The 26,248-nt window shown below is 61.6% G+C and overlaps 2 protein-coding genes across 2 annotated transcripts in view; one reads left to right on the top strand and one right to left on the bottom strand.

Annotated features, from left to right (window-relative positions):
- The first annotated feature begins 1,494 nt into the window (after positions 1 to 1,494).
- Positions 1,495 to 17,605, top strand: SUN2 (Sad1 and UNC84 domain containing 2). Its single transcript, XM_004700668.2, has 18 exons — positions 1,495 to 1,543; positions 3,124 to 3,267; positions 4,204 to 4,427; positions 5,211 to 5,348; positions 6,005 to 6,103; positions 6,415 to 6,508; positions 7,498 to 7,568; positions 10,105 to 10,232; positions 11,484 to 11,744; positions 12,064 to 12,141; positions 12,603 to 12,646; positions 13,015 to 13,180; positions 13,450 to 13,671; positions 14,142 to 14,226; positions 14,569 to 14,684; positions 14,771 to 14,938; positions 15,305 to 15,397; positions 16,173 to 17,605. The coding sequence occupies exons 2-18, from the start codon at positions 3,143 to 3,145 to the stop codon at positions 16,284 to 16,286; spliced, it is 2,226 nt and encodes a 741-aa protein (XP_004700725.1). The 5' UTR covers positions 1,495 to 1,543; positions 3,124 to 3,142; the 3' UTR covers positions 16,287 to 17,605.
- Positions 17,606 to 18,543: 938 nt separating this feature from the next.
- GTPBP1 (GTP binding protein 1) overlaps positions 18,544 to 26,248 on the bottom strand; it is a 23,880-nt gene continuing 16,175 nt past the window's right edge. Inside the window, exons 4-11 of the mRNA XM_045290920.1 lie at positions 25,992 to 26,115; positions 25,133 to 25,247; positions 24,002 to 24,146; positions 23,609 to 23,791; positions 22,925 to 23,060; positions 22,331 to 22,509; positions 21,519 to 21,719; positions 18,544 to 20,769 (exon numbers count right to left, since the gene is read on the bottom strand). Of these exons, the coding sequence (XP_045146855.1) occupies positions 20,677 to 20,769; positions 21,519 to 21,719; positions 22,331 to 22,509; positions 22,925 to 23,060; positions 23,609 to 23,791; positions 24,002 to 24,146; positions 25,133 to 25,247; positions 25,992 to 26,115 (1,176 nt within the window). The 3' untranslated portion in view covers positions 18,544 to 20,676. The remainder of the gene's footprint in view (positions 20,770 to 21,518; positions 21,720 to 22,330; positions 22,510 to 22,924; positions 23,061 to 23,608; positions 23,792 to 24,001; positions 24,147 to 25,132; positions 25,248 to 25,991; positions 26,116 to 26,248) is intronic.

Here is a 26,248-nt window from a genome sequence, read left to right as displayed (position 1 = left end):
CGGGGCGCCCCACTGGTCAGCTCCGAGGGCAGCCATCTCCAGGCGGGACTTCCCCTGCTGAGCCTCCGGGAGGCGGGGAGCAGCCCCCTGGGCAGTGCCTGCGCGCATCTCCGGTGCCAGGCGGGCAGTTCCAGGGACTGGCAGTTCTGGGCCGCGGCCACTCTGGCCTTGGGGGACCGGGCTGCAGGAGGAAGGTCGTTTTGTTCCACTCTTAAAAACCCAAACAAATGGGCGGAGCGCTGGGGTGTGTGACTTAGGGCGGAGAGCTTTGGGTAAAAACCTCCATTGCTTCAGCCGGCTCCCTAGACTGGAGCAAAGGGGAAGTTGGCACCCGGAGGCGTTGCAGGCCCCACGAGCGAGTGAAGTGTGAAAATGTCACTTGGAACCGACCCCAGATCGTGTGTGTGTGTTTTGGAGGTTGGAGGGCTGGTCTTTAATGACTTGCAAAATATGTGAGCTGCTAGAAACTTTCTCTTGTCAGGAGGATGGCATCAACCTTGACCTCTTTTCACCGGTGAAGGGTGGAGATTCGGGTGTGTGGCTTTGTGACTTGTGACTTGTGGTTCCCAGGACCCTAGAGGAAGAAGCCCTGAGGGCCCAGCGGTTGGGGGCTTGGGCTGCTCTCCTCGTGGGCAGCAGTTCAGAACTCCCAACCCCTGCCAAGAGGGGATTTCTATTCCCATACCGAGTCCGGATCTCGGAAACTCACGAAGGGGGCAGGTCTCCCCTGGCCTGTGCGGGTGCTTCTTGTTGGACTGGACTGGATGGCAGCGAGTTTGGTTTTTGGTTTGATTTTTTTTTTAAAGGGAGAGACTAAGCGGCTTCCCCCAGAGGGTGGAGGTGGGCGCTGACAGTGCTCAGAGGCCCCCACACACCACCTCTTCCAGGATATTTAGAGCAGCCCTCAGCAGCTGGGACACTACTGCTTTGTTTCTGCCCCAGGGGAGGGTGGCATCTACTTCAGCAGGGCAGGGCTTCAGAAGAGCCCCGGGTGGGCATCTGGGGGGTGCTTCTTTAGGGATAGTGGGAGTAGAAACCCAGGGGCACAACAATTAAGTGCTGAGGTGCCAGCTGAAAGGTTGACGGCTCCTGGAGGGGGGGGGGAGGCCACTGTGGGGATGACACCCTAGAAAAACTGGAGGCAGTTGTGCTTTGCCACCAGGGTGGCTCCTTGGCCATAGCTGATAATATCAGAAGGGGGCGGGGTTACCGTATAAGGAATGGAATATAAGAAAGGAAGGAGGCCCACTTCCAGGGGGGCCGTGAGCACCGATCCTGTCTTTTCCTCTGCAACATTGGCCAAACCCAGGCAGGGAAGCCCTGTGGGCAGCGTACCTGGGAAGAGATTTGTGAGGCCAGGGCATGTAGCCGCTTGTTTTTCTAGAACTCTCTAGCTGGACTAACCAGACCTTCTGGTTTCTCAGTCTGGGTTGGGATGCCCACCACACAGCCCAGAGAGGTCCAACGTCACCTCACTGATGCCAGGAAGCTCAGTGGAGTCCAGGCCACCTCCGTGGGTTGGTGACACGGGCGGACTGAGGTGGTGAGTCCAGGTCTCTGGAACGGGAAGGCTTATTCATCACCCTCCCAAGTGACGGGAGAAGGACGCTGGCTGCCAGTTCTGTCCACGTCTGTCTGTCTCCTCAGGATCCACATTATCGGTCTAGGAGGCTTGGTTTCCTGCCCTGTTAGCATTGGCCAGGCTGCACGTGCTGTAATTTCACCCTGGCTGTCCCATCTTTGCTTGGTTAGTTTGTTAACAAATCTCTGCTGTGTAGCTCCCCAGTCTACCGACCATTTGGGCTTGTAGTGGGATACATTCCTGCAACAACGTGACAACTTCCTGGTAGTATTTTAAGGTCCAGGATGGGTGGGGTGTGGAGGGTTTGCTGTGAGATCCTAGCTCAAGCCCTGGCTTTTGTCACTGACAGGGTGGGGGACCAAGCTGCGGTCATCTCCCCGGCTCAGGCTCCTCCTTTGCAAAAACCTACCTTGCTCCCTCACTCTTGAACGGGGAGTAGCTGGTAGGCATGTATCACAGGAACACCCCCCATCGTCTCATCATAGCGAGATGTACAGTATCCAAGCAGTGTCGGGTGGAGACAGGCCCCGGTGGAGACAGGCTAACCAGGGAAAGGTTCTCAGGGGCTAAGGTTTGATAGAGGTCTGAGGAAGCTGTAGCCTGCCTCTGGGAAGTTGCCTGAGTAAACAGAGACCCAGCTGTGGGAGTGGGTAGTGTGGAGGAAGGTTGGCCTGCAGGGCCCTGGCAGGGTGGCTCACTCACTGAGCCGACACCCGGGTGCCCACTGCATGCCAGCTTCTCTGCTGAATGTCCAAGGCATACAGCCAAAGGAGGCCCAGTCTGGTTCGCTAGAAGCTCTGCTCCAAGGAGGACAAAGATGAGTCAACACAAGATGGCAGAGCCTTGTAGAAGGCGGCATGAACACACGCTGCTGGTGACTGCTGACCGCCTCCCGGGCGAGCCCCTGCACCGAGGATCAAGACACCCCCTCTCGAGACTGCCCCATCCCCAGATCACTTAAGGATCAGACCCCTGCGCCCACAGGGTTTTCAGTGACTTGATTTTGTTGGAAGTAAATTGCCAAGCCTGTCTTCTTCGTCTAAGTACAGTGGTTCTCAACCTGTGGGTCGCGACCCCTTTGGGGGGTCAAACAACCTTTTCACGGGAGTCGCCCGATTCATCACAGTAGCAAAATGACAATGATGAAGTAGCAACGAAAATAATGTTCTGTTTGGGGAGTCACCACCACGTGAGGAATTGTAGGAAAGGGTCGCAGCATGGCGAATCACCGGCCTACAAGAGCCTCTGAAACCTGTTCAGCACCCTCGTCACACTGACAGACAGGCAGTGACAGGACCTGCACCGGCTTTCCCACCGGACCAGCAGTATTCCTGGGAAGTAGCCACAGGGTGCTAAGCAGGCAAGGGAGTCAGATTGCAGGGTGGGGGTAGAGAGTGCTGAGCAAGGGCTGTTTGGGTTGAGCCAGTAGAGGTGCCCCGTTGTTCCTTGCTGCAGGCAGCTGCGCCCCCCTCTCTCCAACCCCCAGACGGGCTGGGGAACGCCCTCATTCTCACCCGCGCCTGTCTGCTTTCTTTCCCTAGACTCTCCTCCCTCCTCGTTATGTCTCGAAGAAGCCAGCGCCTGTCTCGCTACTCACAGGGGGATGATGACGGGGGCAGCAGCAGCAGCGGTGGGAGCTCCGTCATGGGGAGCCAGAGCAGCCTGTTTAAGGACAGTCCTCTCAGGTAGGGGACCCAAGAGAGCTCTGCAGACTCAGCCCGCAGCCTCCCACAGCCGGATGCACATTTCCTGCTGCAGCCTATGGTGGGCAGGCAGAAGGCCCTGGCCATAGCTGGTTCAGGGACCCTTCCTGTGTTCACACCTAGCTGGCTTTCAGGACCCAGTTTCTCTCCCCGCCCCCGCTCCCGGAAACGTTCACGAGGGCTGCCCTCCTGTGCAGAGAACAGGAAGTGGGGAAAGGCAGGCCGGAAACCCTGAGAGGCACCTCTAGGTTCCCAGATCCTCAATTGCTATGGACAGCCGTGCCTCTCTGACCCTGCTGGGCCTGCAGAGCTCACTGGCTGGGTCCTTCACAGCTGAGGAGAGCAAGTCTGCCCACCCACTGGGATAGGGAGGTCTAGGGTGAGCACCTCCTGGGCCTGCCGCCCCCCCCCACCACCGCAACCTGGGCAGATGTGGGGCCCAGATAAGAGCCTGTGGACATACCTGCCCGATTAGATTAGGAAGCATGGTGGGAATGCCTGAGAGTTGAAGGAAGAGAAGGGAGACCGGACCAGACCAGACCTGCCCTCAGGAGACACTCAGAACTCAGCAGCGCCCCCTACCCACCCACCCTTGCTAGTTGCTGGTTGCCTGGCAACCAGACTCCTGCACGAAGTTGGCTGGTGACACCAAGTATAAGAACTCACGGTACCACTACGCCCTTACCCATCCCCCCAGGGCTCAGCTCGCCCCGCCCTGCCAGACCACACCCCACCATGGCTGGAGTGAGACAGGGTGATGGTGAATTTCCTGCCCTGGTTGTCAGGTGGCCCCTCCCCCAGTGGCAGTACCCCATGGAGCCTGGGCTCGTTTATTATCGCCCCTCCCCCTGCTGATCCCGCAGCCCGCAGGGGGCTCCCCTGCTGCCCCTCCCCTCCCTCACGGTGGGCCTCCCCCAGGACCTTGAAGAGGAAGTCCAACGTGAAGCGCCTCTCCCCAGCGCCGCAGCTGGGCCCCGCCTCGGACACGCACACCTCCTACTACAGCGAGTCGGTGGTCCGGGAGTCGTACATCGGCAGCCCGCGGGCCGCCGCGCTGGCCAGGAGCGCCCTGCTGGGCCGCAGCTCACTGCTGGACTCGAGCTCCGCCCTGGACGGCCAGCTGCACAGCGACACCTGCTGGAGTGAGTGCCTGCCGACGCTGCCCTGCGCGGCGCTGCCTGCCTTGGCCGGAGCGGGCTGGGCCGCCATCCGCAGGACATGGGTTCGAAGTCACCAGGCACTCCGAGGGAGGAAACGAGGCTCCAACTCCCATAAAGTGTTACAGGCTCGGAAACCCACAGTGGCAGTTCCACCTTGTCCGACAGGGTTGCTATGGGTCAGAATTGACTCCATGGTGGTGAGTTTGTTTGGGGGGGTATTTTTTTCCTGGCTCCCTTTGAAGGAAGAGCTTTCTCGGAAACCCACAGGCAGGTCTACCCTCTCCTACCAGGGTTGCTGAGTCCCCATCAAGTCCATGCAGACGGTTTGGTGTCGGTTTTGCTGTCTCAGGCCACAGGTGGTGTGAACCGTTGGCTCAGGACTACTAACTGGTGGATGGTTCAAAACCAGCCAACAGCACTGGCAGAACCAAGGCCTGGCCTTCTGCTTTCCAAAATATCTCAGCCACCCATGGGCTGCCAGGAATTGGAGGCAGGCAACTTGCCGGCAGCAGGCTTGGTGGTCTGGGTGGGCTTCTTCTATTTCCTGATGGGCCACAGTGTTCCACAGAGGGGCTCCCCGACCATCACTGGGCCTGAGGGACAGAGTGCTGGCCCCAGGTCCCTTTCAGTGACAAAGCAGCCACAGGGCCCGGTCCCAGCTCATCTCCTTGGCTCTGAGAGACCACACAGATCCGTAGCACCACCCCCAGGGTCAGGGAGGTCCTGGGATTCCCCCCTCCAAGCAGCTCTTTGCCCCTCCCTCAGGTGAGGACCTTCGGGTGCGGAGAAGGAGGGGCACCGGTGGCACCGAGAGCAGCAAGGTCAACGGGCTCGCGGAGGGCAAGGGCTCCGAGGACTTCCTAGCTTCCTCGTCTGGCTACTCCTCAGAGGACGACTTTATAGGTACCAGGATCCCCTCCCCTTCCCTCCCTTCTCCTCCCTAGTAAGGTGTTGGGGAACCTGGGGAAGGAACTGGGACAGCTGACGGGGATGCTGGGTCAGATGAGCACCTCGCAGACTGGCCGAGGCTCCCTCCTGTGCCTACCAAGGTCTCCTGATCCCAAGCAGTGCCATGACTGGTCACTTTTCTGCGCCCCCGCCCACCCACCACCCACCTCCCCCACTACACACACACACACACCACATTCACCTACACACATGCATCTGTACATATTTATATATGCATATGTACACATGCACACACAGAAACATACACGCCCACCTGTGGCAGCCACAGGTGACACCACTGTGGGGTAGCTCAGTTTCGTCCTAGCCTTTCCCATACAGCAAGAGGCCTGGCGATGACCGCTTGTTAATGTCCACTGTTTCCCGGGGGTGTGGGTGTGAGGCACACTGTAACGATCCGGGGGGCGTTGCAAAAGCAGACACCTACACTTGACCCTGGATGATGGCTAGAGCACAGGTTTTCATTGCCAGGGTTGGCAGTTGGGTGGGTGGGTGGGGTTGAGCCTTTTTTTTTTTTTTTGAGAAGGGGCTGGTGGGCACAGCCTCAGGCCACAGCTCTCCTAAAGTCAGGGCTTCCCTGGGCCTTCCTGCAGGCTACTCCGCAGGGCTAGACCAGCGGGCTTCAGGCTCGGGACTGAGGAGGGCTGCCTCTCGGGCGGGCTCTTTTCTCTGGACGGTGGCCACTTCTCCAGGTGAGTGCTCCATCTCGCCACTGTGGGCACCCAGGCCTCCTGCGAGGAGGACAGTGACCAAGTTCCACTCAAGGGGCTCACCCAGGAGGAGAGGCGCCACTGCACAGCAGGATGGGTAGAGGTGGTGGGACTGGGTGCCATGGGGCCGGTTGGCAGATGGCCCTGGCGGGTGAGTGGCAGAGTGGAGGCAGGGAGGCCTGGGTGCAGGGCGGACAGACGCTGAGGCTGAGTTGGGGGAAGGAAGACGGGGAGGACCGGTGGGCCCAGGGCTGGCGCAGGGAGGAGTCTGAAGCGGTGCTGTCCCTTTGCAGGCAGGCTCCTTGGGCTTCTCTACTGGTGGGTGGGTACCACCTGGTACCGCCTGACCACAGCCGCCTCCCTCCTCGATGTCTTCGTGCTGACCAGGTCAGTGGGACGCCCGACCTGACAAGGAACTGGAAAGCCGGGCTGGAGGAGCCGGCTAATGTGCCTGCAGCCGGGCCCCCATCCCAGCCGGCTCACAGCAGTCATTAGGGGGCACGTGGACTGAGCCCAGAGTTGGGGTCACTTCTGCTTCTCGGAGGGCCCTGCAGCTAGGACTTCTGGCACAGGGAGAGTTTCCTCTCAGGCACTTGCCCCTGAGCCCCTCGCCAGCCTGGCCACTTTCTGGCTCTCAGGCCAACTTGCTGGTCTTGCCCCTTGCTGGTTAGGCCTCAGGCCCCAGGGGAGAAGTGGAGTTTCCTGGACCAGGCTGGGCCCCCCCGCAATCAGAAAGCCTCGCCCCTCAGGGCAGCAGGGTGTGGGAGGCTGGGCAAGGAGGACTGAGCCAGGAAATCAGTCCCTTAGCAGGCACCTGGATCAAGGTGGGCACCAGCTGGGCCCCGAAGAGGAGCAAACATGCAATTGTGTCACCCAAAATGAGCTTTTTTTTTTTTTTTTTAAAGAAAGTGTTAAGTTTGTTGAAGGAGTTACTCATGTTTACAATGTATTTGTCTGTCAACCCAACCAAACAGTACCCAGCCAGTCTCGCTCCGGGGGTTTGCAGGGGCTGGTTTTCCTGGGGTAGCCAGGCCTTGCTCCCGAATCTCCCCAATCCAACTGGGCGGCCCCCAGCCACCAGCTGTTCGGTCAGCAGCAGCCTCTTGGCCCTTTGCAGCACTCCGGGCTTCCATGTTTTCCTCCTTCAGGAATGGCTCTAAGGCCAGGTTTGTCAAGGATCACGCAATATCTCCGAGAACATCACGACATTCAGAGCTCAGTGGTCCCCGCAACTACAAGTCCTACAGCTTGGGAGTGCCCCGAGGGAGGGCCGGGGGCACCAGGCGCTTGGCTCTCTCATCAGCAGGGAGCCCTGGGAACAGACATGGTGGCTGGTTCTGGAACATTCCCCTCACCCCGCCCTCCCCTGTGTCCAGGCGTGTCTCGTCCCCCAGAACCTTCTTCTGGTTCCTGTTGCTGCTGCTGCTGCTCAGCTGCCTGACTTACGGTGAGCCTGGCCTACCCAGGGGCAGGGGCGGGCAAGGGCTGGCACTGGGCAGGAGGGGGACGACAGCAGGAACGTGCTGGCGAAAGCAGTCGCTGAACAAACGGGGCAGATGCGCCCGCAGAGCACTGGCCCTCCCTGACTGCAGCCGAGGGGTCGTACGGGCCCAGGGAGGCCCCCCCCACCTGCTCTGTCCTCCATGTGAGGGGCCACAGGGCAGGCCCACATCCTAGTGCAGAGGGCTCCGGGACAAAGCAGGCACTCTGGCAGCCTTCCAAATGGCAGTAGGCTTTGCTCTCCACCCCAGAGCCTGGTGAGTGCTGTGGGGTCTGACTCCCAGCGACTCTGCAGGACAGGTGGCCCTGCCCCACAGGGTGACCCCCAGGGTCTACGTCTTTACCAAAGCAGACTGCCCCATCTTTCCCCCCGGGAGCAGCAGTGGGTTGACCTTTCTGTTAGCGGCTGAGCACTTAACCTCAGCACCACCAGGATTTCTCAAAAGAGAAATCAATAAGCCTACCCCCACCCTGCCCCCAGCATGGACCCTGAAGGGACCCTGGAAGCCGAGTGGTCATGTGCTGGACTGCTAACCCGCAGCGGCTCCCTCCGAGGGAGCGAATCGGGCTCTCTACTCCCGTAGAGAGTTGCCATCGCAGAACCCCGCAGGGGCAGTGCTGCCCTGTCCTGCAGGGACCCTGGGGGGTCAGCAGGGAGCTCGGTGTTTGGCTATAGTGACAAGCCTCCCTTCGCCGTCCCAGCGGGTCTCATTGGGCTTTCCGAGGGCGCACGCTGTCACACCTGTGACGCTAGCAGACTGATGGTGTGTTTGACCTTCACATGCCAGTTTCACAGGGAGTTTCCTCCCCATGGACACGGTCACTGTCACGACAACACCCGTGTCTCCTGAGAGGTCATACTTTGATTTCTAGGGAGCCACCAGACTTAGCACTTAGTCAGCCCTTTCTTTCTTGAATTGCAAAGTGGAAACATCCCCTGCTGGACGCCCCTCCCCATGGATTTCCGTCTTCCCTTTGCCGGTCTGCTGTTACAAGAGCAGCTCGTCCTGCGGGGGAGGGGGGGGGGACGGACTGGGCGTGGCCTTCAAATGACAGTGGCATGTTCACTTGCCCTCCTCAGCTGAGCGGGAGAGGGAAGCCAGGGTCGCCTGGGCAGCACATGGCTGTCTACTGACCCCCGCCCTCCCCAGAGTGACCTCACAGCTGAGTGGGCCCCCAGGGACTCGGATGGGCTACGAGGGCTGACCGTGGAAGCAAGTGGGGCCCTGAGAGATGAGTGTCATTGTCCCCTCATGTGGACGGACCTGTGGACAGTCGGGGTGGTGTGACGAGCAACTGGTGCTGCCTCGGCACCTGCCTCTGACGGAGGGCCAGACTCCCCACACGTCTTGTCTCTAGTTCAATAGGAAAAGGCTCTGTGTCCTCGTCCCCTGGAGCCGTCATGGCATGGGGGCAGGGGGAGGGCAGGAAGGCGCTGCATCTGAGCTGCCAGACCGTGCGCCATCGGGCACTACACAGTCCATGGCTCCACTCGTCCATCTGTCTCTCCCCTCCTGCCCCTGAACTCACACCCCCAAACCCACAGCCATCGTCAAGGCCCTGCTCATTCAGCAACCCTGCAGGCCAGGGAGAACTAACTGCCCAGAGGGTTTCTGAGGACAGGGCGGAGTTGCCCGGAGGGTCTCCGGAGCTGTGCTTCTTCCCATAAATGGGTGGCTTCATCTTCATTCTGAGTGACCGAGCACCACCTACTGTACCACCAGGACTGCGTGCATCACGCACCAAACCCGAGGGGCCCACTGCCAGTGCGTGAGCGCATCTTACTATCATGGGGTTGACTCCAGCTCACGGCCCCCCTCTTGGGTGGGGTGAACTGCCCCTGTGGGGTTCCGAGAGGAGAACTCTTCACAGCAGTAGAACACCTCGTCTTTCTCCCTCGGAGTGCCTGGTGGTTTTGAACCGCCGGCCTTGTGGTGAGCAGCCCTAGCGCTTCACCCACTGCGGCACCACCAGGGATGCACCACCCCCTCTCTCGTATATACACATTCACATGCACGGCTGCACATCACATACACACACCTCTCTGTGGTCTAGTTCTGAGAGTCTCCCCGAAGCCTCTCAGAAGGGTCAACCTGGACCCTTATAATGCGTGGTACTGAGCCCCTGCCCCCAGCCCAGTTCTCGAGCTTCCTGAGGGAGGCCAGGTTTTAAAAGCTCCCCAGGTGCCTACTTGTCACCTAGGCTGAGGACGTGTGTCCTCACCCCAATATCACACCCAAGTTCTTTCTTTTTTTTTCATTTTATTTATTTTTATTAAAAAAATTTTTCTTCACACCCAAGTTCTTAAGGCCCATCTTGTGCCCCAAGTTTTGCGCCTTCTTGGAAGTAAGTAACTTTCTCAGGAATGTGGGACCACCCCCCACCCCAAAAAAAACCTCCCAGCAGAAGCTGGGCCTTTCAGGAGACTGGAAGGCACACCCTCCCTCAGGCCTCCGCAGGTAAGCAGCCTCTCCCATGAACAGGTGCCTGGTACGTCTACCCCTTCGGGCTGCAGATGGTCCAGCCCGCCATGGTGTCTTGGTGGGCAGCCCGGGGCCACAGCAAGCCACAGGAAGTCTGGGAGTCCAGGGACTCGGCCCTGCATTTACAGGTGAGTGACTCGGGCAGGCGCCGAAAGTCACTGCCCCCTACCCCTGCTCTCCATGTGGTTGGGGTGACCCCCCCCACCACAGAGCTTCACAGCTTTTGAAGATGTCAAACTCGCTGCCCCTCTGGTTATAGCAATTTGACCTGGGCCTGCCTCCTGCTGAACGGAATGTGCTGAATCTCACCTTGTCAGCATTTACCTGTGTAGACACTGTTCCGTGGAGCTGAGCTTACACGTTCGTAAAGCCATTCTGTCCCCCGTCACCTGTTCTTTTAAGTCTGAATTGAAGGCCCGAGATCAGCTCCGTTGCCTGTGAAGAGCGGGGGCAAGCAGTGAATGTGTGTTTACAAGGAGACGCTCTCGGGACTCGGTGCCTGGTCTGGGAGGGGCAGGAAGAGGAGCAGGCCTTTTTGCTTTGTCTAGTCTGCAGAAGTATAGCCAGTGCAAAAAACTAGCAGAGCCCCACCCCCGCCCCACCCCTGACCGATGGACAGCCGACTGTGTGCTTGCTTCTCTTCTTGGCTGAGCGTCTGTGGTTCAGTCAACAAGGTTTTCAGAAGTCATGGCACTCCTGTTGTATGCCACCTCCCATCCAAATGACTTGTCTTCCAGCTTCTCAGGGGTCGGTGGGGGGTGGGGGCATCTAATTAAAAAGGAAAGAAAGTCCCTGTAAGGACTCTGTGGTTCAAGGGCCCAGCTAACAGCCATAAGGGTTTAACCCCCCATAGATCCATGGGAGAAAGCCGTGGCAGTCTGCTTTCTTAAACTTGACAGCCCTGGACACCCAATGGGGCAGCCTGGCTTTGTCCTGTAGGCTCACTGGGAGTCAGGAGTCACCGGGACAGCAGGGGTCAGGGGTGGGTCACAGGAGCAGTGATGGTTTGACAGCAAGCCACTCTGTCGTCCTCGGCGGTGGCCTCTGCTCTCTGCACCTGCAGGGTAGGGGAGGCGGGCTTTAGCATGCTGGTCCCTGCAGGTCCCAGCTCTTTGAGAACTGCCCTCCCTTGGTCCACTCTCACTTCCCCATCAGGCCCGGGGACCCTGCTTGGTACTGGGGACCCTCCCCAGGACTGCAGTCCCTGGGCCTCCCTCTTCAGGATGTCCACTTCTGCAAATCTCATCTGCCACTGTGTTGGTGGACATGTGTGAACATTCCTGATGTTCAGCATCTCCTCACTTTCTGGGTAGCCCATCGCTGGTCTGTCCCCAGCGCCCCTCACCTGCCTGGTGTTTCCCAATCCTCCCCTCCCCCAGACTGAGCAGCGCATCCTGTCCCGGGTGCACTCGCTGGAGCGGCGCCTGGAAGCTGTGGCCTCCGAGTTTTCGTCCACCTGGCAGAAAGAGGCCCTGAGGCTGGAGCGGCTGGAGCTGCGGCAGGGGTCAGCCAGCCAGGGTGGCAGCCAGGGCGGCAGCCTGAGCCACGAGGACACGCTGAGACTCCTGGAGGGCATCGTGAACCGCCGTGAGGCCGCACTGAAGGAGGACTTCCGCAGGGACATGGCCACCCACATCCAGGTGGGCCTGCGCAAGGGACTGCATGCCCGGTATGGGTGGCACTCTGGGGGCTCCTGTCAGCATGGGCGAGACCGTATTGCACCCCCGGTTGCTCAGTCAGCTCTGGCACAGCCTCTCTGAACCTTAGTCTCTTTGTTGTCTTTGAAACACCTAGCCCACCAGCGTGAGACCCTAAGTAAGGTGCCACGCAGGTGTGGGCATGGCCAGGTGGGAGGTCTGCAAGGTCCAGAGACATGCGCTGGCTCCAGGAAAGCTCTTGGGCTCTGAGCTGGGCAGCATGATCCTGGACAGTGCTAAGCCTCCGCTCCACGTTTCACAGGAAGAGCTGGCCGCCCTGAGAGCCGAGTCCCAACAGGACGTAGAAGACCTCTTCAAAAAGATCGTCCAGGCGTCCCAGGTCCGGCGGGTCTGGGGGCACCCACCCAGGCCCTACTGGGGTCCTGAGCCAGTTTCACCTGTGTCCGGGGATGGAACGGGCCACCCTGCCTCCTTGGTCTGTTTAGAAGCAGAGTGGAGAGCAGGGGTCGGTGGAGTGTTTGGTTTGGACTGAGCTCAACTCAGCTCAGCAGGAGCACTGCCAGGGCACTGCTGGGGAGGGTGCTGCCAGGCAGGGCTGCTGTCGAAGGGCCTGCTGGGAACACAGGAGTCAGGCTGAGTGCCTCTGGTAGTGGGAGTCGGGAGGTGGGCTGGGCACTCATGAAACCATTTGGAAATGGGCTACAGGAGTCTGGCGGGGATACCAGGTGGGAAAGGATGTGATAAACAAACCCCCCTCCAGCACAGGACAGATGTCTCCTTGGGGGACTGATTTCTCTGAAGTGGCCTTCTCTTGTGTTTGTCCCCGCTTCCTGCATCCAGGAATCTGAGGGCCGGCTCCAGCAACTCAAGTCAGAGTGGCAGAGGTACCGCTCCCTCCCCTGACCCCACCTGCAACCCTCCCCCTTCTCCCTGCCCCGGCAGGGCTGGGGATGTGCCCAGAGCAGAGAAGGGGACTGTTGAAACCTAGCTCAGGCCCCCCACCCCACCCCCTGCCCTGTCCAGGCTGCCTGCCCACCCCCACGAGCCCCGGGGAAGCCATAACTATCTAGGAGATTTGAGGGGAGGGAATCAGACTCAGGCTTTGCCCAGGGGGCTGGGGGAGCCAGTGTGCCCTTGACTAAACATGCCAACATCGGGCGCCAACCCAGGACCCCTGGGTTTCCTCAGGGTGGCCTCACCGTCTCAGTCACAAGGCCACAGTCAAGGCTTTCTCCTTGCTCTCTGGCACCAGGACGACCCAGGAATCCTTTCGGGAGAACGCCGAGAAGGAGCTGGGGAGGCTGGAGGGCCAGCTGGCAGGCCTGCGGCAGGAGCTGGCGGCCCTGGCCCAGAAGCAGGACTCCCTGGAGGACCGCGTGGTCCTGCTGCCCCAGCAGATCCAGGCCATGCGTGATGACGTGAGTTGGAACCACGCGTGCCACGCACACAGAGGTGCTGGGCCCCTGCCGGACTCTCCCCACCCCAGGAACCTACACAGCCCCAGTGACAGAGGCTCTTCCTGTTTTCCCACCAGGGTCTGGGGCGGGCAGGTGTGGCACCCGGTGGGAGTGTGTTGGCCCTCCCTGCAGGCCTCCCTCCCTGGCCCTCACCCAGCTGGGCCCTGGCCCTGCCAGTCAGCTCCTGCCCCAGGGAGGGCTCCCTGACTGAGGCTGCTCCTGCTCCCCAGGTGGAGTCCCAGTTCCCTGCGTGGGTGACTCAGTTCCTTGTCCGCGGTGGGGGCGCCCGCTCGGGGCTCCTGCAGCGAGAGGAGATAGACACGCGGCTGCAGCAGCTGGAGGATAGGATCCTGGCCCACGTGGCCGAGACGCAGGGCAAATCGGTGAAGGAGGCAGCAGCCAGCCTGGGATTGGCACTGCAGAAGGATGGCGTGATCGGAGTGACGGAGGAGGTGAGTGCATGTGGGCGCACATGCTTACACACACACACACACACACACACTGTGAAGCCCTGGAGACACACGCGCATGCACGTGCACATGCACACACACTACAGACCTGGAGACACACACACATGCACGTGCACACGCATACACAGACACTGCAACCCTGGAGATGCACACACGTGCACGTGCACACGCACCTTGTGCAGCCCCAGGCATGCTGCAGCTCCTTGGAATGTTCTAGTACACTGGTGACAGGCAGAGGCCCTGCTACCTGCTTTGGAGCTGGCATGGGTTGAAGGTGGGTGGGTAAGTGGGTGCAGGTGCACTGAGATAAGTGGAATGGGCACCCCGACAATCAGCCTCAGAGGCGCCTGTGTGGTATGAGCATGTGAGGGCACCTTGCTGGATGGAGGGGGTGGGGGTGGGACGGGGGTGGGGGGGCCTCGCTGAGCCTGTCCCCCTGTTGCCGAGCACAGCAGGTGCAGCGCATTGTCGCCCGGGCCCTGAAGCGATACAGTGAGGACCGCATTGGCATGGTGGACTACGCCCTGGAATCCGGAGGTGGGCCTCCTACCTCGCTGTGCCCGCTCATCCCCGGCATGAGCAGGGTGCAGATGTGCTGGGCAGGCGAGGCTAGAGGCCGGAGGGGATCGGCCAATCCAGACCTGACCACCAAGCCACAGCTGGCCTGGGAGGGGTTCTCAGAACAGCTCAGGGGGCTGGGAAGTGCTGGTGTCTGCAGGCTGTTCTGTGGGCAGCAGGGGTGCCGGAGAGGCACCAAGAGGGCACTGGCCTTTGGCGCCAGTCCCCCTTCGCCGAGGAACTGGGTTGGATGCCAGGGCTCCCTCCTCTGGGGCTGGTGTCCAGGCCCCAAGGCCCACTGGGCCTCTGTTCCCGTTTCAGGAGCCAGCGTCATCAGCACCCGCTGCTCTGAGACCTATGAGACCAAGACGGCCCTCCTCAGCCTCTTTGGCATCCCCCTGTGGTACCACTCCCAGTCGCCCCGGGTCATTCTCCAGGTAGGTCTCGCTGGGGGTGCCCAGCCCACCCACTTACGGCACCCTGATCCATGACTCCCTCCTGACCAGCCTCTCCCCCACTCCAGCCCGACGTGCACCCAGGCAACTGCTGGGCCTTCCAGGGCCCCCAGGGCTTTGCCGTGGTCCGCCTCTCCGCCCGAATCCGCCCCACGGCCGTCACCCTGGAGCACGTGCCCAAGTCCTTGTCACCCAACAGTACCATCTCCAGTGCCCCCAAGGACTTCGCCGTCTTTGTGAGTCCCAGAGGGGCTGTGGGAGGGGGGTGGGCTGATCCTGGAGGAGGAGTTGTAGTCGGAGGGCAGAGCCCCGAGCAGACACACGGAGCACCTCTGGTCCCGGCTCTGGGGCTCCTGGGGAGGCTGCGCAGGCAGGCAGGCAGGAGCCCGACGGAGTGACTGGCACTCGAGCCCCTCAGTGCCACAGAGGGAGGCCGGAGGGGGCAGGCGTGAGTTTGGGAAGGGGGTGGGGGAGGGTGGGGTCAAGAACACCTCATGGCAGGTGCACACAGGTGCCCCCCCCCAACATCCCCCAGCCCTGCCCTCCTCATGGCCGGCAGCACACGCCAGCCCGCCCCCAGTGACCCTTCACTGCCTCCCCAGGGCTTCGACGAGGACCTGCAGCAGGAGGGCACGCTGCTTGGGCAGTTCACCTATGACCAGGACGGGGAGCCCATCCAGACCTTCTTCTTTCAGGTGCGGAGGCCCAGGCCGTACCTCCCTGGCCGGCCAGGCACGGCGGGCAGAAAGAGGTAGAGCTGGATGGGGCTTCCCACAGCTCAAGGGGTGGGCGCCACTGAGGCAGGGTTCAGGGGACCTGGAAGGGAGGCCTGGCCATGCCCAGGGGGAGGCCCTTGTTAGACACGCGAGTTCCTGGGCGCCACTCCAGGAGACCCTGATTCCCAGGGCTTCGGGAACTGCATCTCACCAACGGTTCAACAGGGTCTGGGGCAGATGGCTGCCTGGAGGAAGCCCTGCTGGGAGGGCTTGGGTGGAGGGTGCGTGAGGTGGAGAAGCCACGGGCAGACTGGGGAGAGGCAGGTTAGGCCTAAGTTCAATCCTATAGGACAGGGGTGGGGGGCGGGGGGCCATGGACATTTTAGGTAGAGAATTGGCCACATGCTGGCACTTGGAAAGATCTCAGTGACCCTGGGGACTGAAAGGGCCCCGCCTGGAGACGGGCAGGCCAGTGCCATGGAGGAGGTCAGGGTGAGGGCCTGGGAAGGGGGTGTTAGGACCCTGCACCTCAGAGTCACAGCCTTGGGGCAGTTCTCGTCCATCCCCCAGGGTTGCTGTGAGCCAGAGTGGCCCTGGTGGCAGTGAGTTTGGGGTTCTGGTCTTCTCCAGTGTGCGGTCCTGTCGTGGGTCCAAAGGCAGTGGCTTTTGAAGCCCCTTCTCTGGAGGCCCAGGGAACCTCCACCTCCCGCCTCTCCATCCGTGGGCTCCCCTGAAGCCTGTCTCCTCCACCCAGGACCCCAAGATGGCCGCATTCCAGGTGGTGGAGCTGCGGATCCTGACCAACTGGGGCCACCCTGAGTACACCTGCATCTACCGCTTCCGGGTGCACGGGGAGCCCACCCACTAGCCTTCCTGCCTCCAGCCACCAGGAGGCCACCCATGGGCCCCTCTGCTGGCGTGGATGAGCAGTCCCGCCTCCGCCACTTCCCCACATGCTTGACAAGCACCCAACTCCCAAGAGCAAGACAGGCCTGGCCTGATGGACATGAGAGGACCCCCTGGGGCTGGCTGGTGGCCGCTCCCTCCCAGAAGGGTGTATATATATGTACCATATCACCGCAGGACAGCCGTGAGCAAGCCCGTCCCAAGAAGGCCGGGGCAGCCGTGGGGCCTGGTGGTGGGGCTGGCACCTGGAGCTTGGGCAAACCAAGGGCCGCAGCTGTGGGCGGGACACGCCGGGCAGTGGGTGGTTGGGGGTGAGGAGGACCACCCATGGGTTGGGGAGGTCGAGGCCCAGGCTGCCCGCAGTCCTAACCTTGTCAGCGCCCCCACCACCATCCCCCGCCCCCATTCCGAGGAGCAGGTGTGCACTGTGTCCATCCTGGGGCTGCTTGTGCCCTAGAGGGCGGCTGTTTTGAGTGGCTAGAGTACCCGGGGCCTGTCTGCAGGACTCCCTCTGCCCCCACAGCAGGGGTGGCAAGCCCTGGTGGCACCACGGTTGAGCGCTTGGCTGCAAGCCGAGAGCTCACTGGTTCAGCCCCAGCGGCCACTCCTCAGGAGAACTTATGCTTCTGTCCAGGTCAGAGCCTGGGAGACCCGTGGCCGGTGCTCCTCTGACCTTCGGGGTCACTGAGCTGGGCATCTGGGGCAGCCAGAGCGCAGGGAGCAGCAACCCCCCTCGGCTCCCGCGGGGTGGTGTTCAGGGCGTCATAGGGGCCCTGCTGCAGGACCCTTTCACTCAGGCCACCTGGGGGCTCCTTCAGCTCCTGCTTGAATTGTCTTTCTTTTCTCGCTGACCACGGGGGAAGTCGGGGCGGGGGCTGGGAGCACTGGCATTGACATTGAGGCAGGGAGTGGGGAGGTGACTTTTGAACCCAGCAGAATCTACTGTATTATGTACATATTTTTCCAGGTCTGTTTTTTAATGGAAAGAAAAGCTAAGGGCTGGATTCCTGGCCCTGTTCTGGGGGGCCCTGGGAACCTGGTTGCCGTGGGCTGGGGGCAGTGGCTCCAACCACATCATTGGTTCTGGTCTGTCGGAAAAGCGGCCAGGCCCAGGAACTCGGGGCCCCACAGGCTGAGCCCAGGGCCCAGCCCTGGCCCGAGATAACCAGGTTTGCTTTTCCACTCTCCTGTCACAAATGCTGCACTGTTGGTTCGGAATTCTCTATCTCCAGATTCTAATGTATGCCTATGCAAAAAAAATAAAGAATACATGATACCCAGGATGTAGAGTGTGTGGTGGCTGCTGAAGAAACTGCTCCTGGCCAAGTGGAGCAAGGGAGAGTGGAATGGGGGCCAAAGCCCTGCTACTGGGCAGCCGCAGTCCTGCCCCTCGGCTGAACCCGAGCCTGGCAGGGATGGGGCGGGCCTAGGGCTCAGAGTTGGCGGGAGAGGGAGAGGGGAATGAAGTGTGCTGTGAGCTGTGGCTGGCTGCCCGCTTTCTTCAGGATGACAAGTTCACTCTGAAAGGAACTAGATATTTGCCCACGGCCCTGGGATGGGCCAAGGATGTATCACACTGTGGGTCTCCCTAGAGCCAGGATCTGCCAACTGGGTGGTTATGGGTCTTAAGCCTTCCTTGCAAACATGTCCAGGAGTCCCCAGACCTGGACCCAAGGACCTGCTCATGGGTTCAGGCAGCTCCCCAATGGGTCTTGTGGCCTGACAGCAGCACCTGGCCCGGGGCGGATCCCTGTAACAGCTGAGAACACAGGAAGTCAGCCCTGTGGGCACACAGCCACAGGCGAGGGGGCTGGGCAGGGTGCAAGTCCTGCCAGCGCAGCCTCCCTGGTGTGCTCCCAGGCCGTCCCACACCTCAGCATGCAGACCCACTCTCTGGCCTGGCACAGGCAAAGCCTAGGTGTCCTCAGAGCCCAGCCCCACACCACCTTCCTCCTGGGAAGTCCCACCAAGCTCTCTCCCTGCCCCGCTCCCCCCACGGGGGCCACTGCGCACTCCTGGCCCCACCCTCCCTCTACTGTGCCCAGGGCAGCTGGGCCTGACTGGGACCTGCCCCATGACAAGAAGGGTCGCCCAAGTCTAGGCCATCTCTGTCCTGTCCACCTCCAGAGGGCCTTCCCCGACCCCCCACCCCAAGCATGCGCAAACACACACACACACAAACACGCTGAACAGTCTACAAAAGGGCCAGGGCCTGCCGGTAGGAGGATTGGATCAACAACTTTATTCTTCATCAACTACAAAAGGGCTGGTGTCTTGTTCCAAATGGAGGTTGGTTGGCTGGGGCCTTTGTGGTCCCGAGGAGGATGACGACAACGGTGAAACACTCCACCAAGCGGCCTGCCAGGGCACGGCTAGCGACTGCAGCCCACACCGGCCCTCGGAGCTTGAGGCCAGGATGGTGGCCGTGGCTTCTGGATACAGCATGGTTACTGCCGCCACCACCCTCCTGGGGCCCAGAGAGTTCCCACCAAAGGTTCTGTCTGCTCTGGGAGCAGAGGCCAGGGCCTGTGGGGGCAGGCGGTCCACAGCAGCGACCCCAGGGCCAGAGGGTGCCCGCAGAGGGGCGGGCCCCAGAGGGCTCAGCCAGGGGCAGCTGTCTCAGGAACCCAGCGGCAGGGATGGCAGGGCTTGAGAGAGAAAGACCAAGCTGCTGACAGGTGAACCGAGGGGGCAGGGCCATCGCAGGGGCCACGTCTCTGAGCTGCAGCTTCCTCCTCTAGAGAAGCCCAACTGCCAGCACCTCCCTCCAAGCAGCAGGCTCACGCACAGCCCCAGCCACGCAGCACTTTTCCTGGGCCTTAGCCCAGCATGTGGCCTCTGCCGGCATGGGTGGCAGAGGATGGGCATCATTTATAGACTCCCACCCCGGGTCAGAACACCCATGCCAGCCCTCACTAACCCCTGGCCTCCCCAGGGTTGCTTTGAGCTGGCAGTGAGGAGACAGGAGCTCAGAGACGGCTGGGGGAGAAGCTGTTCCCCATGCCCCCCACCAGACCTGCTCCGGGGGCTCAGTGGGCACTCGCTCACGGGAAGACAGAGCCATAGCGCTGCCCCTGGGCTGCACCTGCCTGGAGGGGCTGGGCAGGGACCAGGACACTGGTGACTTGGAACAACTTTTATTGTGTATGCTGGTCTGAGCCGCTCACAGCCACAGGGAACTAGGGTGGGGTATGGGGGGGGGGAGCAAAAAGGGTCCAGAAAAGGGGGGAAGATAGGTGGGGGTGTCTGCCCCGGCTGGCAAGGGGACAGCTCTCAGCCCATCAGTTCACCCTACATCGGCCTTCAGGCAGAATCACCAACCCTGGCCTCACCTCGGTAACCCCCTCAAGGGGTGATTCTTCCAGGGCCCCCGGGCCCTGTGCGTTTCTTCCACGCCCTCCATCCCTGCTCCGCCAGCCAGGGCTCCCAAACACCGCCCAGGCCCAAATCAGGGCACCCTCCACCAAACCCGACGCCGGCCTGGCCCTTTCAGGCTGGGGGAAGGAGGGATGAGGCTGGTCCAGAGTCTGGACAACCTCCACCCCACCACTCCAGGGGCTATAAAACATGACCCCGAGCAGGCCCAGGGCCCAGCACAGTTCAGAGCCAGCTTCCAAGAAGGAGGTGGCTCCGGGCTGGTGGGGCTTGGCAGGGCCCGCAGCCCTGGCAACCAAGATTGTCTCTGAGAGAAACCCACCCTTGGTCTTTGGGTCGGAGTTGGGGGTGGGGAGGATCCCCTCCGGCTCCCCTCCCCTCCTGCTAACACCTCCACAGGCTGACACTTAGCAGCTTTTGGCATGACCTGTTCTTGGGCTTTCAGGGACAGAGGTGACTGGTGGCAGAGGACGGGACAAGAAGCTCCTCGAGCTGACAGCAGCAGCCCTGCGAGTGCAGAGGTGCACAGGGCAGGGTGGTGGGGGCAGGGAGGGGGAGGCACCCCCTCCGCTCCCTGACCGCCCCTACAGACCCTGAGGGTCTTCACAGAGATGGACACACGGACGGAAGAGCAGAGCGGGGGCCATTCCTGGAGGTTGGTGGCCAGCCATGGAAGGAGGGAGGGAGGTGACAGGGCCCCGATTGGCCACATCGGCCACCTCACACGCGCACATACACGCTGCATGAGATCAAGATCTATAATAAGAAGAATAAAAACGAAGGACCCGGATGTACAAAAACGTGTGGATGGGCAGGAAGATGGGGAGGGGGTGACAGTCAGTCCTCAGGAAGTCTGGCCACGTGCCTCAGCTTATAAATTATAGCCCCCTGGAAAGTGGGGGTTGGGGGGACGGGACGGGATGGCTCTGCCGTGGCCAGGGTGAGGCTCTCTCGGTGCTGGAGGTGGGCTGGCCCAGTCAGCAGCCGCTGGCAGGCGTCACACAGGCTCCCTGGGACTTGACCTTGTGCCGCTGGCCACCCCGTCGCCGGCCCCCACTGCTGGGCTTGGGCTGGAGGGGAGAGAGAGGAGGTGGGAAGCAAGGGCCTCGGGGCTGGGCCAGGCAGCAACGGACTAGGCAGCAGGTTTGGGCTTGGCCTGGCCTGACGGGAGTCTCTCTGTCCCTGACAGGGAGGCGGGTCCTGGGTGGTAATGGTTAGGGGTACATCCAGAGCAGCCCCAGGAAAGCAGGACTCGCCACTGATGCTGCCCGTGGTCGGAAGGAGGGCATGAGACCACTGAGGGGAGAGCAGGAAGGCCAGATCCGGCAGAAGCTGCCCTCCCAAGGAGAGAGAGAAGGGCACGCTGGAAAGAGAACAGACAGACGGACGGACGGAGAGGGCACTGAGCTCCATGAACTCATACTCCAGGCAGCGTGCCCTGCGGCGGGGCACGGGGACCCCTGAGAGGGCCTCTGCACACCTTTGGGGCTGCAGCGTCCCTCCCATTTTGTTTCGTCGAAACTAAGTGCCAGTCAGAACCACATCAACCCACTCACCATGCAAAGGGCACGGCCATCAGGGCAAACAGCCCTGGCGGCAGCGTGAGCAGCTCAAAGTCACCTGTCGCTCTACAGGAGGATGAGGAGGCTGTGTGCTCTGGGAGGGTTACTGCCTCGGAAACCCGAGCGGCAGTGACCGGGCACAGCACTAGTGGTACTGGCCAGCCAGAGGGGGACTCGGCCAAGGCTGCCCTGCTAAGTCTGCTCAGCCAGTTCTGCCACAGCACACGCACTCGGCCTGGGCCAGGATGCACACCCACCTGTGACTGGAGACCGCTGGCTGCAGCTGGCTGCATGGCCCCTGGAGAGGCAGCCTCGTCCCCCGGTGGGGGGGCACCAACTGCTGGCCCGCCACAGGCACCTCCCTCTTCTCGTTTGCTCAGGGGGCCCTTTTTCGTCGGCTGCATTTTAATCTGCTGGGGCTTGGAGTTCATCGGGGAGTTGTTGGTGGTCTGCAGGAGCTTTAGGAGCAGGGGAGGGGGTGAGTGAGGGTAAGGCAGGTGCAGGGCAGAGCTTTCTGCTCAGCTGCCCACTCCCCAACCCAGCATTTCTGGAGCACCCTCACCCCTTACCCCCTCAGTACCACTCCCAGCAAGGCTCATCCTACGAGAAGCCATAGCCCCCCACTGCCCTCCCCACCCAGGGCACCACCACCCTGCCATGGGTCTGGGGCAGTTCTCTTATCCACTGACAGCGCTTGGAGCCTGGCTATCAAACCCACAGGGGCACCTGACCCAAACACGGTGGCCTCAGTCCCAAGGGCGGCAGGAGGCGGCCCAGCTGAGTCCGAGGGGCCACTGCTCTGCTCTCAGCCAGCCCCCGGAGATGACCCCCGTTAACCCCAAATGCACAGGATGAGGCCCAGGCTCACCACCCCGCTAGATGAGTCTTAGGAAGAACATACTGGAAGCAAAGCCTAAAGAGCCTGGGCCTCTTTTCCTTCTGAGCAGAGCAGCTGCCCTACAAGAGGCTGCGAGCGGGCTCTGGGGCTGAGCCTAGGCTCGGGGCACAGGACTCTTCCCTGGAGAGCCGGAGTTCTTAGGGAGAGGCCCCAGGAGGTGGGCAGCGGTACCTTGGTGATGGTGCCCACGGCCTTGGTGCGGCCTTCCCGGAAGACCAGCCGCTGGTCGATGTGCAGGTACTCAGGGGTCTTGATGAAGCGGAAGTGCACTGTGGCCTTGTCCCCAGTGCGCAGGCAGTCCTTGTCCATGCTCAGAATGGTGGCCGTCTGCCTGATGCTCCCGCAGTGCACTGGTGAGAGGCCAGGGGTCAGTGACCTGGGGCAGCTCCTTGGGGAGGCCCAGGCTGGCAAGGGAGCTAGAAGCCTGCTCTGCTCTGAGCCTGCCCACCCTGCCACCTGTTTGTCATCCCCATCGCCCACCCCGGCCCTGCCCAGACACTGCCTGCTCCCTCACCCTGGGAGCTCCCCCGCCTGGAAGGCCCTCCCCTCACTGCCAGTCGCCGAACACCCTGTCGCCGAACACCCCTTGGCACCCAGTGTGTCGAGGCTGCCCACAGAGGGCCCTCCACACCCAGCCCCGAGCAGCCGCTGTCGGTCAGGGTGAAGACAGGGTGCTCCCTGGCTGGGTGGGGTGGCTGGAGTCCACACTGGGGGCCCGGGTGGCTGGAGCACCTAGGGGTGACGCTGAGGGTCTCAGACACCTACCCATGGCCTGGTATCGAGGGCTGATCGTGGTGGGGTGGTGCAGAACGAGGATCTCCGCCTCAAACTCCCAGGAGGCTTGGGGGTTCAGGCGTGGGGAAACCATCACCATGCCCTTCCGGATGGACGAGCGCTTGATCTGCGAGGAGAGGGAGAGGGTGCGCCTTGCCCATTAGTGCCCTGCATCACCACGTCCCGGACCACCAGGGCCCCCTGGCTCAGGACCCACCCCACTTGGCCTGTCCCTGGGTCACAGGGAGAGCAGCGCAGGGCACAGGCTGGGCCGTAGGGGCAACGCAGACAGAGGCGATGTCGCCAGCTGTTCCTGGCAGACCCGGAGAGGTGGCTGCATGAGCCAAGGGCAGGCCTGGCACGAGTAGGGGAGGGGTGAAGGCCTGTTTATCGGGGTTCATTTGGTTGGAGGGGCATGTAAGTGACCCCACACTTAGGACTCACCCAGTCACTGGGGAGTGGGTGGGAGGGTGATCGGGAAGAGACACTGAAAGGCTCTAATAACCCCGTTGCGGGACCCCCTGTACAGCAGGGCCCCCATCTGTCCTCAGCCTGGTCCTTCCGTTGCAGGGGGGGAAAACAGAGCAGGCAGCAGGCTGTCCTGGGCTCCAGTCCTGCCGAGCACCCACGGTATGCAGCTCACTGGGTGCTCAGGGCCAGCTGCAGCCCGCTCACCTTCTTGAGCGCGAAGGAGGCCGTCTGGCCGCCCCGCACCTCCTTGACAGGCATGCGCTTGCGGTGGATGGACTTCACGGCGATGGACAGGAAGTTGCCCAGGGGGTCCGGGCCCAGCAGCAGGGTGTCGTTCAATTTGATCAGGCCCCTCAGGGTTGTCCCCGACACCACTGTCCCTACACCCTGCAGGGGAGCAGACCTCGGTCCTTTAAGTTCACCCCACACCAGGCCTGCCCCTCCACTCCACCCCCGCCCCACTGCTGACACCTCTGGGCCGCCATCCCCACACCCTGCTCCGCCTCCCGGGGATAGGTGTCCAGCCCCCTCCACCCCCCATCCCCCCACCGGCCTCTTTCAGAAGTGCTGCCAAGCCCTGCCCCCGCTCGACCTCACCGGGACTGAGTAGGTGTCGTCGATCTGGAACTCAGCGGGCTCCTCCTCCCGGTAGCTGGTGCGCGGGGACAGCAGGTTGAGGAACATCTTCAGCAGGTCCAGATTCTCACCGGTGACGTTGGAGATCTGGAATATCGGGCACATCCTAAGCGGAGGGCAAGGAGAAAGGGAGAGAGACAGACGCTCAGGCGGCTGGCTCCTACCCGGCACAGTGGGGGCAGCTGTGGCCATGGATGGTGCCACCCCCTTCCGCCCCTCACCCAGTTTTGTCCTGCCCTGCCCCTCTGCGGCCCGCCACACTGCCCCACCCTCCTCCAGGGATCACAGGGCCCTTCCTGCCTCTCGGTGGCAGAGCGGCCGGCCGGCCGTGTGAACCCTTCGGCACTTGGGCGCTAGAGCCATTTCTCTCACACCTGCTTGTCTCTTCCAGCCTGACCAGAGCACGCTCTAGTTCCAGATCCTTCTAGCTGAATTGCTTCCCCCTTATCCGTGACCCCATCCTTCTCACATGCCCCTGCCCCCAGGAAGCCCTTCCAGATGGATCTCCCAGTTCTCAGGGCTACACCCCGCCCGACAGTCATCTCACGGCCCGTAGCCACAAGCTGGGTGGTACAGCGTGAGGCCAGTGTGGCAGAACACAGGCGGCCACCCTCCAGGGTTTCCAAGGCCGGAATCTGTACAGAAGGCAATGGCCAAGTTTTCTCCTGGGAGCGGCCGAGGGATTTGAACCACACAAGTAGCCGCTGTGCGCTTGACCACTGGGCACCCGGGGCTCCAAGACACCCAAGATAGTGAACTGAAGTGGGGTTGGCTAGGAGCCCTGGTGGCGGGCGTCATGGCTACACAAACTTCAAAGTCAGGAGCTCGACACCACCAGCCGCTCCAAGGGGAAAGGAGGAGGCTTTGTATTCCGTGAGGAGTACCAGTCACAGAAACCCACGAGGACGGTTCTATGCTGTCCTACAGGTCACCGTGTGTCCTGATAGCCTCACTCCATCCCAGTGCTTGTTGGGGATGGCTGGTGAATGGCACCCCCCTCTGCTGGCCGGCTGGTGGAACTACAACACCAGCTAGCACCCCGGGCTGCTCAGGCAGCAGAGCGTGCCCAGCACTGCACAGCCTGGCCCTCACCTCTCGGAGCTGAAGTTGGAGGCCATGACAATCACGTCGTCCTTACTCTGCACCAGCACGGGGATCTTGCGGCACCCCGGCGACTTCAGCAGGCGCTGCAGCAACTTCAGTGTTTCTGAAAGGGTGAGATGGAGCAGAGATCAGGGGACAGACACCGCTCTTTTGCCAGGTGCCCAGAGTAAGATGGGGCCATTCCTCTATGGTGCAGGCAGGAGACAGACAGGCAGGCAGGTGAGTTAGTGTGATGTGGCAGGTGGGGAGCACAAGGGCCTGCGTCTGAAGGTCAGCAAGTTCACAGCGTTGACCTGTGGTCAACAGTGCAGCACGTAGATATCAGTGCCACCAGGGCTCCCCACGAGCTCCCTGGGTCCCTCAGGAGACTCACATGGTGTAAGGAAGTTGCGGGGTTCCCGAGAAGGGGAACTCTCTTCCTGGGGTGCTCTGCTTCCTCGGAAAAAGGCTCTCCACAGATCAACCTGCACGGGGGCCCCCGGAGTCTCCAGAGGGACCCTGCTCTGCTACAACCCCAGCCGGCAGAAGAAACTCATAAAGGCCGGCCCCTGCTACCCGGGGCTTTAGTGGTAGCAGGTCACTAGACCCTGTGCCCACATGCCCCACACGAGTCTCTCCACTTTAGTGGGTAGGACACAGCCCTCTATGCTGGGGGGCAGATACCAGCTCAGGCATGTCAATAGTGCCTGTCACCAGCAGGGCTGACTCCAGGCTGTGCTCAGAGCTCGAGCTGACCGCAAGAGGAAGCAGTTGGTGATGCTGTGCTGATGCGCTGGCCGCTGACCACCGAGGAGTCCCGGGGGTGACAGTCCAGGGAGAGGTGGCGGCTAGCCGGGGACACCCTTACCTTGCAGGATGTTGGCAGGACACATGTCGATCTTGGTGACCACCACAAAGACGGGCACATTGAGAGCCAAGGCCAGGCCCAGGTGCTCCTTGGTCATCCCCACGATGCCAGCATTACTGCCCACCTGTCCCGACACAGAAGGGAGCTGTCAGGGCCGGTGGAGCGAGGGGCTACTGCTGGGTGGGCACGGGGCTCAAGGACAGGGGGGTGAGAGTGCCAATCTCAGAGGCCTCCATCAGAGCAGGGCACAGGGACAC

The sequence above is a fragment of the Echinops telfairi genome, unplaced genomic scaffold, assembly GCF_000313985.2.
Source record: "Echinops telfairi isolate 266 unplaced genomic scaffold, ASM31398v2 ScPeMD7_2;HRSCAF=8, whole genome shotgun sequence".
Lineage (NCBI taxonomy): Eukaryota > Metazoa > Chordata > Mammalia > Afrosoricida > Tenrecidae > Echinops > Echinops telfairi.
The sequence above is the reverse complement of the archived record's forward strand: the minus strand, read 5'-3'. Positions and strand labels throughout refer to the sequence as shown.

What these genes read in the sequence shown, in the direction of transcription:
- SUN2 (XM_004700668.2), top strand. Translation starts at nt 3,143, where the DNA reads ATGTCTCGAAGAAGCCAGCGCCTGTCTCGCTACTCACAGGGGGATGAT. An exon ending in AGATCGTCCAGGCGTCCCAG is followed by an intron (nt 12,142 to 12,602) that starts GTCCGGCGGGTC and finishes TCCTGCATCCAG; the next exon opens with GAATCTGAGGGCCGGCTCCA. An exon ending in TCCAGACCTTCTTCTTTCAG is followed by an intron (nt 15,398 to 16,172) that starts GTGCGGAGGCCC and finishes TCCTCCACCCAG; the next exon opens with GACCCCAAGATGGCCGCATT.